At 47.2% G+C, this 13,347-nt stretch overlaps 3 protein-coding genes and 1 further gene across 3 annotated transcripts; 3 read left to right on the forward strand and 1 right to left on the reverse strand.

Annotated features, from left to right (window-relative positions):
- The first annotated feature begins 87 nt into the window (after positions 1-87).
- On the forward strand, positions 88-2,181 carry DFL_007381.
- Positions 2,182-2,309: 128 nt separating this feature from the next.
- On the reverse strand, positions 2,310-3,470 carry DFL_007382 (uncharacterized protein; the record flags this gene model as incomplete). Its single annotated transcript, XM_067636957.1, has 2 exons — positions 2,310-2,361; positions 2,428-3,470. 2 exons carry the CDS (start codon positions 3,468-3,470, stop codon positions 2,310-2,312), a joined length of 1,095 nt encoding a protein of 364 aa, XP_067488521.1.
- A 513-nt stretch (positions 3,471-3,983) lies between these two features.
- DFL_007383 (uncharacterized protein) lies at positions 3,984-8,819 on the forward strand (the record flags this gene model as incomplete). Its single annotated transcript, XM_067636958.1, has 13 exons — positions 3,984-4,006; positions 4,090-4,232; positions 4,327-5,207; positions 5,276-5,352; positions 5,422-5,810; positions 5,910-6,085; positions 6,155-6,924; positions 6,988-7,196; positions 7,265-7,339; positions 7,409-7,618; positions 7,677-8,226; positions 8,297-8,659; positions 8,705-8,819. 13 exons carry the CDS (start codon positions 3,984-3,986, stop codon positions 8,817-8,819), a joined length of 3,981 nt encoding a protein of 1,326 aa, XP_067488522.1.
- A 2,696-nt stretch (positions 8,820-11,515) lies between these two features.
- DFL_007384 (uncharacterized protein) lies at positions 11,516-13,323 on the forward strand (the record flags this gene model as incomplete). The annotated part of the gene is made up of 3 exons (XM_067636959.1): positions 11,516-11,553; positions 11,625-11,941; positions 11,996-13,323. 3 exons carry the CDS (start codon positions 11,516-11,518, stop codon positions 13,321-13,323), a joined length of 1,683 nt encoding a protein of 560 aa, XP_067488523.1.
- Positions 13,324-13,347: the final 24 nt, after the last annotated feature.

The raw sequence follows: 13,347 nt of genomic DNA on the forward strand, positions 1-13,347 counted from the left end.
TTACTACCGACTTCTTCTTTGTAGGCTTTAAGGAGCCCCCCATCGACAGAAAGCTATCGGAAGTGACCGACATTGTCATAACAACTAATGGACTCCGGGTTCTCGCCAACGTTACCGTCATCCGGGAGCAATCCCGACGCCCATTCTGTAGTTTCAGAATACATTGATTGTAAGCACTTTCAAACGATGCGACAGAAGCCGAGAGTGTCTATCAGTCTCACATGCATATGTATCGCTTAGACACTGAATATCTCCACTGCGATATCGCGCGATCCCTTAGCCTCATCCACAAACTCGACTGCGATTATGGAGTCTGCGCTGCTGCAGTACATGAAGTCGCTACGGAATACTGCGCCCTTGCGGAAGGGGATGGCCCGTCTTCACTAAACACGGAATCAGCCCTCACAGGACGTCTGCGGGACCTACGCAAGGGGATCGCCAACCCCTTAAACTCTGGGCTTGCCGACCGCGAAGAAAGTGTCGCCGAGGCGGTCAGGCTTTACGAAACGGTGTGGCTCTTTCCTCCCTAGAATCCGTGTTACCAGCAAAGCTAATCCGCATTAAACTCGGCCGGCACCCAGGTCGACAGACACTTCAATCGACTATCTGATATAATACGCCGTCTTCAAAAAATAAACGTCGTGCCGAGACAGAATTTGGCGCCAGAACCTAGCAGGGACAGGGGACCTTCCCACCAGGGTGATGCCCAAATGCGTATCACGTTGAGGCTTGATGGCCAGCGTCGAGCGTCGTTACCATCGTTAGCCCGCCACCCAAATCCCCGTACGCCGAATGGCTTGGCGAGGAATTCTACAACATCTAGGAAGAAGTCCGCAACACGCCTGGTCGAAGAGAAGACTAGTGCGCGCAAAGCTAGTAGCTCTAAAGTCCCTTCAGCTTACGCCAACAGCTCCCAGCAGGCGGTACTTGAGTCTAGTAGCGAATCTGATTGGGACGATCCACCAAATCCACGGGCAGTGGTTTCCGAAGCGGATCGAAAGTCATCTCTTACACACTGTTTCAGTGAAGATGGCCGCCGCCTCCCCTGGTTCGAGCTCCAACCCTTAGAGCTTGCAGTCTTGAGGAAGCGGATGAAGAAAAATTCATCTTGGCAGCCATCTGACGCTATGATGCTTAAGCAGCTCGAAATGCTGGGGCGTGGTGTAAGAGGGTTTCGAAAATGGGCTCGGAGAACTGGTCAGAACAGAGCAGACGTCGAAAAGGTATTGGAGGGGGGAGAAGGCTTGGCTAGCGGGATTGCGATCGGGGCGCTCAAAAGAAGTCAAGACAATAAAGGGATGAGACTGAATGTGATGAAGCGTGCAAAACGAGAGAGGGAAAAGGCGGAGGCTGCGGCTGCGGCTGCGGCTCAAGACCTGGATAACATCCAAAGCCCCCCCGAGTTTGCTGGGGTTCATGGGGCTGAAGGAGTGGCTCGACAGAGGTCGAGCATTAGACGAGCTTCTATTCAAAACGGCAGCCATCCCCAGGCCGAACCCATTGGCTCTAATTCCATATCTCCCCACAAGACAAAAGCTGACACTATCTTAAAACGACATGCTGCTCAGACCGATACCAGCAAACCGGGAGGGAAGCCAGACCTTCACCAACCCCATAGCGTCCGGAAACTCCGAAAGTCGGAAGAAGATGACGCCCTGAATCAAAACGGGGAATATGGTATGTCTAATTAATATAAACCGAGAACTACTCTGAACGCTAACATGCTATAGGTGACGATGGTGACGATATGCCAATCGACCCTAATGAGCCGACATATTGCCTTTGTAACAGAATCAGTTTTGGTACCATGGTTGGGTGTGATAACGAAGATGTATGATTTCCCCAAAATAATTATATGATAGAAATAAAGCATCGCTAACTCGCTGGTAGTGTCCTAAGGAGTGGTTTCATATGGAGTGTGTCCAGCTTGTGGCAGAGCCTCCCAAAACAGTTAAATGGTATTGCCCCCTTTGCCGGGATAATCCGAATTCGAAAAGGGAGTCAAGTCAAAAAATTGGAAGAAAGAAGCGTAAGCTCGGAAGGTGAAATCTACACCTTAATCGCCGTCTCATTAGAGGTTGGGATAAGCGAATCTACCTCGTTGCACCGAGATTTGGAAGAGCGGAAGAAGGGCCTGACGGTCAGCATTCGGGAATTTACTGCAGATCCGCGACCGTATAACTCTCTCAAGTGAACCCTCTTAGCTAAAGGTTAGCTAGTACGCGGTTACGAGCCAGATACCGGTTTCTGCACTTTGTACTTCTGTGTTCCACATAAATGTACTGTAAGCCCGATGCCTTGTAATGCCCTTAACTGATATTTTTAATTCTTTTCTTGACAACCCTGATTTTATCGTTGACCCTATGTTGCGATTAGTTGATTAGTTAGAATGCATGATCTTTTTAGTGGAGAGCACGAATGGAGTACCTTTCTACATCAACACCGAGTGAATCAAGGAACTGATTTTGCTCATCGAGCTCCCGCCCGATCTCAACCCCTACTTGTTTCTGACGGCCAACTGCTTTAAGCAAGGCTTCAAGGTCTTCATCTTGGGATTTCATGATCTCTTGTTGTAACTGCAAGACACCAGTATTATCCAACTGTCTAGTTCTGTCAGTTTCGGGAACAGGGGCTCCCAGAACCCTTCCCGCAGATCTCCCGCGCATATTCCCTGCTGCTGTTGCTAATGCTTCTTTTGTAACCATCACATCGGGAGAATTTTTGTTACCGCCTTGAAGCTTGTTCGTTGACAGGCTGTTTGCAAGGGCTTCCAGGGCATTGCGCTCTTTTATGCCAGACGCCAACAGATCTTTGCGCCGCCTGATCTCGCCACCTCCTAGAATGTTTTTTCCTGTCGCCTTACTTTGAGACGTCAATCCTCTTTCCAAGTTATCCAACAGGCCAGATACTTTAACGAGAACTTTCTTCGCAGCCGCTGATGCGTCGTGTTGATCTGCGACTGATGTGGCTTGGTCCCTTCTCGAAATCTCTGATCTCGCATCCTGAAGGAACGTTTTCATTTCTCGATGTGCATCTAGCCATAGTACCGGATCCGTCAGTGTGTGGCTAGAGATCGAGCTCAGGTGAGAGGTTATGCTGGTTGATGAGGGCTCGTAGTTGGATGTGGATGAAGGTAAGTTCAAGAACTGTCTCCAAGGAGGCGATTCCCTCCATCTCGAATCCTTATCATTCTGTATTGCATGAATGTATTCCTCCAGGTTCTGGCGCCTCTCCTCAGCGAATTCGTTATTTGATACCGTGGATTTTAGGTAGGATTTAGGGGGGAGGGGTATCGGAGGTGGTACGCCCACCGACGAAACCAGGGCTTTGTGAAGCTCATCGAAATCCGAGTATCTTTTCTTGAGTGAAAAGGAGCGCAAGGGCAATCTGATACTGATATTGTAAATCGTATGTGGTTTTGGGAGCGCTTCGGTCCCATAGGAAGCAATCGAAAGCTCCGGCTCATACATGATCTCGGGGTGGTTGCCTATTTGCTGTCGTATCGGTTAAGATAAAGTAGGCTGGCGGGAGTATGCTACAGTATTGGCTCCTGCGGTGCACCGTAATAGCGGACATGAGGATTGAAGATGCAGATGGCCATCGGGTCGGTGCGACGGTGATGGTGCTTCTTAAGCACTGTATGTTTGACCACGAGACCTCCAACGACCACGCCAAGGACAAGGACAAGGATGCCTCGCCCAAGAATATGCATCCCGAACCGACATCCTATTCTGGATGCCACTCAAGCTGAACCCATTCATACTATATATTAATCCACTCCTATCCACCTCGACCACCTCGAATTTATAACACCCATCGATTCCCACGTTAAATTTCCAGACTTCTCTCAGTAATTACTATCAAACGCCAGTCGACACACCGGCGGTAGCAACCTATAATCTAGGTACTTACTTAGGTAACAAGTTCTAGTTAGTATGTACTTGAAGAGTACATAGTAATCAGAGGCATAACCTGATGACGATATGGCGATACCGCTTTCATTAATGTATGTCACACCGGCCCTGTTTCAATCGACCGCAAAGCTACCTCTTTTCTAACCGCTACTCCTATCTTTTCTATCGTTGATAGCCCAGTAAACCTCAAAGAATCGGCTCTTGATTCTCCGACCTTCCGCGCAAATGTCATACATTTTTGCGAACAGGTTGACACCGTGGAGAAATGGCTGGAAGGATATATTCGTAGCATGCTGAAAGTTGTCCAGGAAATAGGAGGTATGCCCTGAGAGGGAAACTGCCAACCCGACTCGGTTGGAAGATTTGGCTTCCAAAAAAAACTCACTAGTCTAACTCTATGCTTTTGTTGTAGGCCTGGAAGAAGCCCTCGCAGCAACGTTTTCCCAGTCGATGCCATCGCTGATCTCCGAATCAATCCTTGATCATGATTATTCACTTCTCGCGATCGAACTCTTGGCCGAAGCAGGGAGGGATTTTTGGAGTATTGCAATTTCTTACTCGAAAAGAATGCAGCCCCAGATGATAGAGCCACTATCCGAATTTCTAAGAAATGACGTCCGGCAGTTCAAGGAGTGCAAGCGCGTTTTCGAGGCTTCTCAGCAACGATATGATGTGCTTCTTCAAAGATACGCGGGGCAGTCGAAAGGCAAAGAAGCCTCTGCACTTCGAGAAGATGCCTTTCAGCTCCACGAAAGCCGCAAAACATATATCCGTGCCTCGTTCGACTTCTGTGTCAAGGCCCCCGAATTACGCGCTGGGCTTGATAGGATTATCACACGGATAACGACAGACCTATGGAGAGAGCAATTACGGCATAGAAAAGGATTTTCCTTAGGCGTGGATCGGTACGAATCAACCATGGATAGGATCAGATGCTGGAGTGATTCCATGGAAACCTCGGCAAAAATTTTCAAACAAGAGCTCGCACTAGCTCGAAAAGACATGGAAGAGCAGGCAAGGCACGTAACGAAACCTTCTAGGGAACTAGATGACTATTCGAGTAGTACGGTACCATTTTTAACAACCAGAGGGAAAGAGTCTGCTGCTCCCATATTGAAAGACAACGAAACCATCGAGAAACAAGGTTGGCTTTTTATTAGATCTGCGACGGGCAAACAGGGTGCCCGAAGTATATGGGTTCGACGCTGGTGCTTCGTTAAAGATGGGATATTCGGATCTCTCGTGCTCCAAGGGCAAGGTGCAAAAGGCAGTGGGGTTGAAGAGACTGAAAAGGTCCGTCTCACAACCGGTCCGTGTATTGGCCACTGTCAGCGATTAACATTCTGTTGGTTCATATATAGATTGGATTGCTCCTGTGTAATGTCAAACCGGCTTTCCAAGAAGATCGTAGATTTTGCTTTGAGATTAAAACCAAAGAGTACCACTCCCTCTCCCATAATTTCACAAGCAACATAAAGTACTGATACGTAACCTCTCTCAACTTTAGTAACAGCATTTTGCTGCAAGCAGAAACACAACAGGAGCTGAGCACCTGGTTAAATGTCTTTGAAGCTGCCAAACGGGCAGCGGTCCTCACCTCCTCAGGAACTACATCCGCCTTTGCTATTTCCCTCCCGAGTGCTGAATTCGCATCAACTCAAACGCTACGGCTGAATGAATCGGAGAAATCTAGTAGCCTTAGTATTTCGAGTCCCGAGCAAGTTTCCCGTGCCAGTGCCGATATGGGTAAACGAGCTCCTGTGGCTATCGATGACGTTACATCAACCTCCCAAACTTCAAGGTTGGGGCAGATACTTGAAATACCGTCCCGCAAGAACACAAACTTAAATCCTAGCCAGACAGTCAGCGGTGACCGGAAGTCAATGCCTGGCAGTGGTATACAAGCCCTTATATCTGCAAGCCACGGAGTTTTTCCTCTTAGTACTCTGCCACAAGCTAATTCGAGCTATACGATTACTCCGACCCCTGGAGTAGCATCTAAAGGGTCTAATATTTCCGACGGACGCACGTCATTATCGCTGGCACCTAAAACCCTTGTAAACCTGCCGATGTCGACCAGCTTGTCTAACCAAGCTCTCGCGGCTTCTACGACCTTTGATCGCGCGGCAACTCTGCCTGGCGGGCTTATGGCAAATTCCTGGGGCACATCAGTAAGTCTTGCTGGGTCTTCTTTGTTGGGTTCCCCTATACCCAGTAGATCTTTAATCTGACGGAGGCAGAACTGGGGTCTCTCTAGCAGATACGACGAGGCGACTAGCAAGCAGCCAGACCAAGCCAGAGAAAAAGCCAATCCAGCTCCTCCTATGCCACCCTCTATTGATACCAGCGGGGTCGTTCATGGCCATCGTAAAGCCGTTTCGCTAGACCTGGACTCACAGGTTTCAGCAATACCACAAACCAACCCCCCCACTAAAATTAACTATTATCCAACAAACTATCCAGATGAGCTCCGCCAGCATGACGCCCAGTTCAGGATCTTATTTTCTGATGTTCCACGGAATGAAGTCGTTCTACTGGTCTTCCGCGCCACGTGGAAGCCAAATGACGCCCAGGAATTCCCGGGGAGAGCATTTGTCACATCTACAGCAATGTACTTTTACTCACATTATCTAGGTCTTGTTCTCGTCAACCAAATCCGACTTCAATTTATAACGGATGTTCAAGTCATCCCAGGGAAGACGAGCGACCTGCTCCGCCTACATCTAAAAGAAGTAGAAGAACTAGGACCTCTTTCGGATGAAGATATCGCTGTGACCACGTTTTTGGAGCCCATTTGGGTTCTCCAGAGGCGGCTTCGATATCTTGTAAACCTTACCACAATGGAAAAACAGCCATCTTTGTATGAAGTTATCGATAACCTTACTCAGATGGAGAATGAACCTCAACAAAGCCCAACCAGTGATAGCTGGGAGGAGATTAGTTTGGGCGAAGGTTTGGAAGACATATCCCTAAAGACAAATCCGACATCACATAGACATCGGTCGATGCGGTAAGCCCCATATTGTCAATAATACTTCATATGTTTTGAGTAGATTTTGACAGTAAACTCCAGTCAAATCGTGGAGAAGGTGGTTGGGATTCAAGCCGGTGGCAGCCAAACACAGACACTGGCAACATTGCCATTTACATTCGTTCCGCCCGCAAATACCGTCAATACCTTCAGCCAAACATTTCCTATTTCGGCAAAGTCCTTATTTTGTTTACTATTTGGTGACAGATCAAAGGTTTTCAACCTTCTGTACTCAAAGCGGCGGTCGTCTGGTAAAGTCTCTTTGAATTGTAGAGCTGCTCGGCTTGGCGCACTGACTGGTTTTTAATTTTGGCCGCAGAGCTTATACTGAGTCCCTGGGTGACATTTGGAGATAACGGTGGCAAAAGAACGCTCTACTATACAAATAAACATGGTTGGTCTCCCTTTGCATATTAGCACATCGGTTGCTACTCTGCGTCCTTTCATCCTAATTTTTATAAAGGATATAGTTTGAACGACTCCCAAACCATACAGGCATTAGAAGAAAACCGCTATTACACCGTTCTCGATGAAAAATACGCTTGGATGATCCCCTCGGCGAAGGCCCTTACCTTGGAAACTACCATTGTCATCACCCAGATATCGAAATCAAGTTCCAACATCTCGCTATGGATAAATATCAAGTGGCTAAAAGAGCCGCTCATTTGGAAAGGTACGTCCATCTGAAAACATCCGGACTGATCGACGCCTTGGGTTTGACTTAGCTATAGATGCCATTAGCAACCATGCGTGGCAAATCCTACAAGAAGATTCACAAGATCTAGCTGCTATTCTCTCTAACGAGGCGAACATTCTTGGAGTTGGAGCCAAATTATTTAGAATCACCAGCCAGTATGGCCAGGTCACTATTAACCAGGATTCAACCAATTTCGCAGTTCCTAAAACCATTCCATATGTTCCACCGTCCTCGATAATGCCGGAAGCAACTTACAATGATTTTGCTGTTCGTTATTTAACAGAATTAGCGTACAAACTCGTCGGCACTCTCCTCCAAGGGCTTTCAATCGCGTCTACCGGGGCTTTTAGGTTCCTGAGACTCAACTTGATTCTGTTGGGTGCGTTGGGAATCTCTGTTCTTTTGAACCTCGTGGTATCAGTCGGCACGGTGAAGGAACTATGGCACAATAGGGCAGCTCTCTCATATGTGGAGAGCATCGGAGTTGTTCCTTCCAGTACCATGAAACGCTCCATCACACTCCAGGAATTAGAACTTGCCACCCAATTTAATGCACCACGTTTTCATGCAAAAAACGGACAGTGGTAAGACAAGGCAACTATCTTCCCGGGTTATAATATCGCCGTTACCTTGAGCTAACACACTGCTGACTAGCTTCCAAAAGTTCCTCAATGCTCATGCGTTCGCAGATGAGATCGAAGTTGGTTATCAAAACCAATTTGTATTCCCAGGGAAACTCGAATTAGCAAGGAGAAGGCTTGGTACGTACCGACATGACATACTTGTCACGTTGTCCTTAATCAATAGCCTCGAGAAATCCGTTCTTATGAGCGAATGGGAACTTTGGGTCTGGAAAGAGCGATCAAGGTGCCGTCAGGCGAGAAATGCTTTTCGGAATTCAACCATCTTCGAGGATCGGGCCTATGGCGATAAGTCAGCATCTATCGACGCTTACTGTCGCAGCTGCGAAGCCCAGGTTGCCGTTGATCCAGTGAATGAAAATAACGGTAGTCAACAGTAGGTCATTTATCACTTTATAACCTGATGGTTTTATCATGCCAGACTGTTTCAGGATTTAAATGATGGTATTGAGCAATTAAGGCATGAGAGCGTTGTGTTTGAGTCTCGAGTTTTGTTGGATAAGTTGATCGGCATTCCGCCAGCATTCCGTATGTAATTACTTAGGTACATGGTTTAGCTTGCTAGGCGGCCATGCAGCTTCTATTCGGGGATTAAGTGATGAACTATAACTCACAAGTCATCTATGTATGCGTGCGTGTAGATGTGTTTGTTTGTGTATACTGATATAACAGTTGTAAATTAGAGGGGTCTATTATATGTCCGGTGCGGTTGATTGCATACCACAGCTGGGCTGCCAAATAAGGGAGGTATTGACAATCCTGTAGCCTCAGAAAACCGAAAGAGGATATTTTACAGTGATCATGGAAAGATAGGGTACTTGGAGAGAGAGCTTGTCCAAATGACTCGCGCGCTCCAGGCTGCCATTACGAAGGCCTCTGACAGATCCATAAGAGCTAGGGATCGATATCTGGTTACTTTCCGACTAGCCAAGCAGCGTCGAACGAGTAATCAACAAGCGAGTGTCAGTTAGATGTGCGCGACCCGGAACCGGTACTAGACGAGCATGTGGGAGGGTGCTCAAGTAGGTGCAACGGCCTTTAAAAGGTAGCACCGGTATTTCTACTGGAAATTCATAAGGGGACTGCAGTAGGCGCCGCAACTGTTGTTACAGCTATAATAAGGACACATCGACCCTTTATGTTGCGTGTGTACCTTGTATGTACATTACTTGGGTACGTCCTCATGTTAAGTGAGAGAGAGTGCGTGTGTGATCCGGGGAGCGTTTAGAGGTCGCTTACGCTGGAAATCATAGGGTTGGGGCCTCTCCCGGCCCCCAAGCGCGTGAGGACACATTCCCGGATTCAATTTTATTTAATTTTAGAAGAATGCGAGAGGGCTCTGGAAGAATACTCAAACGGGCATGCAATCCAACGTTGGTTGGTTATGGTTCATCTTATCTTAGGCAAACCCGGGGAAATTGATATTGATAGCGAACTATTTGGGGAAGCGCCTACGCTGGGATTGGAAGCAACTATCGATGAGCATGACGACGGATAACTTTTGACATGTCTTGGCGTTTTCGCCAGGCCGGACGTGGACACGGACATGGACATCGGACAATGGTTCTGGACAATGCTTTGATCTTATCTGTACCCGTCCATCCCATCCCATCCCATCCCATCCTGTCCGCGAGACCGACGGTGTTTGAGGTTGACAGTTTCCTAAAAAAGAATTGATGCTTTTTTTTTTTTTTTTTGTTTTTGGTTTTGCTACAAGGCTAAGAGTCCTGGTTGAAAATTCAACCTCCATCAGCAAGGACTGGTGCAGGTTATACATCATGCAGGCGGCCCAATCAGGGAAGTTGTGTGCCCCAATCAGGAATACTACAAGGATAGCGCCCACGCGAGGCCTGGTTGCTGGCTTGTTTGGGCATCATGAAACAAAGTCGTCGGCTAGCTAGTTTGGCGAAAGCTATTTTTACCATCCTCACCAGACCTCAAACCTCACCCCCCAATCCATCCTTGGGAGAAAGGATGTTTGCATGCGCGCACATACTACTATGTATGTGCAAGTAGTTTCTGGTGATATTTTTATTTTATTTTATTTTATTTTTATTTCCCTTTGGCACAGTTGGAAGAAGGGGGTGCCCTGGGGTTATGTATGTACGTAGCACGTATGTAAGTAAGTATGTACCTGTTAATTGATGTTTTTGTCCCTTGCAGCTCAAACGAAAGGCTCGAATGAATGGGAAGAAGCTCGACAAATTTCTGGAGGCAGACGACGACGAGGCGACAAAACAATGAGAGACCAAGGAAGAGGGGAGGGAAAGAAGCAAAGCGTGAAAAAAAAAAAAAAAAAAAGAAGAAGAAGACAATTGGTCTCCATACTCTCACCATCCTCGGTTTAGGCTGGGCTCCAAAGATTTCCTTTTTCTCTCGAATGGTTATATGTTTTTTCTTTTGGACTACCTCCAGGAAGGGTAAGTAGGTCTGAATATGTTTTATTAGGTGCTCCATTCTATTCTTTTTTTTTCCCGGGGTACCTTTACCTTTACATGTACTGTGTACATAGTACATGCTCACAAACGGACGCCTGTTACAGGGGCCGTTTCGTTGGCGCTGGTTTGCGAGATCTCGACGATGGTTAGTATATATATAGAAAGCCACTCGCCAAATTCCAGTTCATTGACTCGCCTACAATTATCTTATTCAACTTTGCCATTGCCAGTCATATATACTTGAGTACTTATATATATATATATATATATATATAACATCGCCGTCTTGACTTCCCTTCAACGTTCGCGGTTAATGAGTTTTGTCGTTTTCCCTTGGAATTAATTCACATTTCCATCTTTCGATCTTTTTTTATTTTGTCCTTATTCTTTCTCTTGACTGACAAATAGATTTTTTATTCTTTCCTTCTTTACATCATTCCTTCTTTCAAGTTAGCTGCCTCGTATTACTTTTAATTTTCTATACTTTCCTTTCCTTTACTTTCGAATCTCTGGGTCCACTATTGCATGCAATCACATACGATCACATATCCGACCACAGCTGCACGTTCTTCCTTCCTTCCTCCAACATAACAAGCGATCATATTCTTTGACGACCTCCCAAAATTTCACAGTCACAATCAACATCAAAAATCTTTAATCAATCCTAGGTAGTCACTTGTATATTTACTTAAGGATCCACTTAAGTATATACCTAGGTGTAACCGAAGAGATTCCATTAGGAACAAACTGTGGGGCTTCACCCGGACATCAAATTATAAGCGACTTGCAAAGCCATGTACTCTCCATTTGAGATGGATGACTCCGCATACTCGTAAGTATCTCGTTCCGGTAAACCATCCCGATTGCTATTTTCTTGATTTACTAAACCCTGACACCCTCCAGTGATTGCACCTCTTCCTCTAATAGTGTATACGACAGAACTTCTTCGAATAGCCCATTTGATGCCAATGCCACCTTACGAGGTCTCCCAAACAAATCATATTACGAGCCAGGCCAACAAATAAATGAAGAGGCCCATTGGCAAACCCAGGCCCCACGACACCCCCACGAAGGGTTGAGCAAATCTTCCATTCTCAGCCTCAACGGGAGTGGGTCCGCATTTGGCGGTCCTAACCAGCTATGGTCGGCTGGTTGCTACCAAGCCAGGACTGATGCAAACCCATCTACTCCAGGCCAACCACCGGTCCAATCTTACGATGGTAGGCTGCCCCAAACACACTCGATCTTATTACCGTAGTATTAATAGTCTGTAGTTGCATTTTGGCCAGTGCCGCAAGATGGGATAATTGTTCGCGGTGTGGACCCGGAACCCCTGATCGCCGACTTCCCTGCGAATGAGGAACTTGATGCTCAAAGCATATATCTTCACCCAAAATTCTCCTATCCACAATCGGTATCCGACTGCGATGGCAATAGTTTGTCTACTTCCCTGTCAAGAAGGCTCTCAGATGCGTCGACCTCTATCTCAGCGGACCTCATCCCTTACGACAACCTTTTGTCCTCGCAAGAAAACAACAATGCCTCAAATCTCTCCTTCAACGATCAGTTTGGCGGCCGTGCAGGGACCTCAGCTCATTCCTGTGCTTCAACTACCAATCCATCCCCTCTCCCATCCCCTCGGAACATGACAGACCTTGTTCGGGTGCCCAGCAGGGGAAAGGCCTCGCCGTCTCCGAGACAGAACTCTCGACTCACACCATATTCCATGGAATGCCGGAACAAGAGATGGTCTACAGGCATGAATCTCCCGGGCAGCAGCCCCTTTGGCGGATATGGAAACCTTGTAACTTCGATAGCATCGACTCTCGAGCTAGCAAATGGACCTAATATGTCGGAGGCGGGAATATTGCATACTTTGAATGAATGTTCACCAGGCCACTGTGAATCCGATGCAATGCTTTATCCACAATACAACCACGCCATGTTTCATACCAATCGTGTACCACCGCATTTCTTACCCGCTCGCCCGCTTTTGGAATCGCAGGTTGACCACCCTTTCCCGACCGGACAACAGGCGTATTTACGTATGCTACAGTCAAACAGTGATCCGCACTATCACTATGGCGACATGTGTAGCCCTCCGGATCTCTACGCTGCGTTATCCGAGGAGCAATTGGATCCACCAGAGGAAGATATGAACCCCGAAGACCCTGATATGAAGCCGCATGAGCAGGAGCTTCGATTCGAAGGTGACCTGTATACCCCAAAATGGGTTCGCAATCACGGGAATAAAAGGGAAGGGTGGTGCGGCATTTGTAAACCTGGAAGGTGGCTCGTCTTGAAGAATTCTGCCTTCTGGTATGACAAGTCTTTTACCCATGGTATCAGTGCCGCGACCGGCCAGGCGTTTATGGAGCCACAGGATGTCCGTCGCGTAGATGGAAATCCAGATGTATGGGAGGGGCTCTGCCATTCTTGTCATGAATGGATAAGCCTCGTAAGCAATAAGAAGAAGGGCACGACGTGGTTTAGACACGCTTACAAATGCCATGTCCATCAAGCTCCCAAGATCAAAGGTACCCCGAAACGCCGAATAAGAGACTCTCGCCCTGGAACCGCTAGATCTTCGGATAGCGTCTAATTATATCTGAACCCGAATGGGTAT

The sequence above is a fragment of the Arthrobotrys flagrans genome, assembly GCF_004000055.1.
Source record: "Arthrobotrys flagrans strain CBS H-5679 chromosome Unknown unitig_8, whole genome shotgun sequence".
NCBI classification, from domain to species: Eukaryota; Fungi; Ascomycota; class Orbiliomycetes; order Orbiliales; family Orbiliaceae; genus Arthrobotrys; species Arthrobotrys flagrans.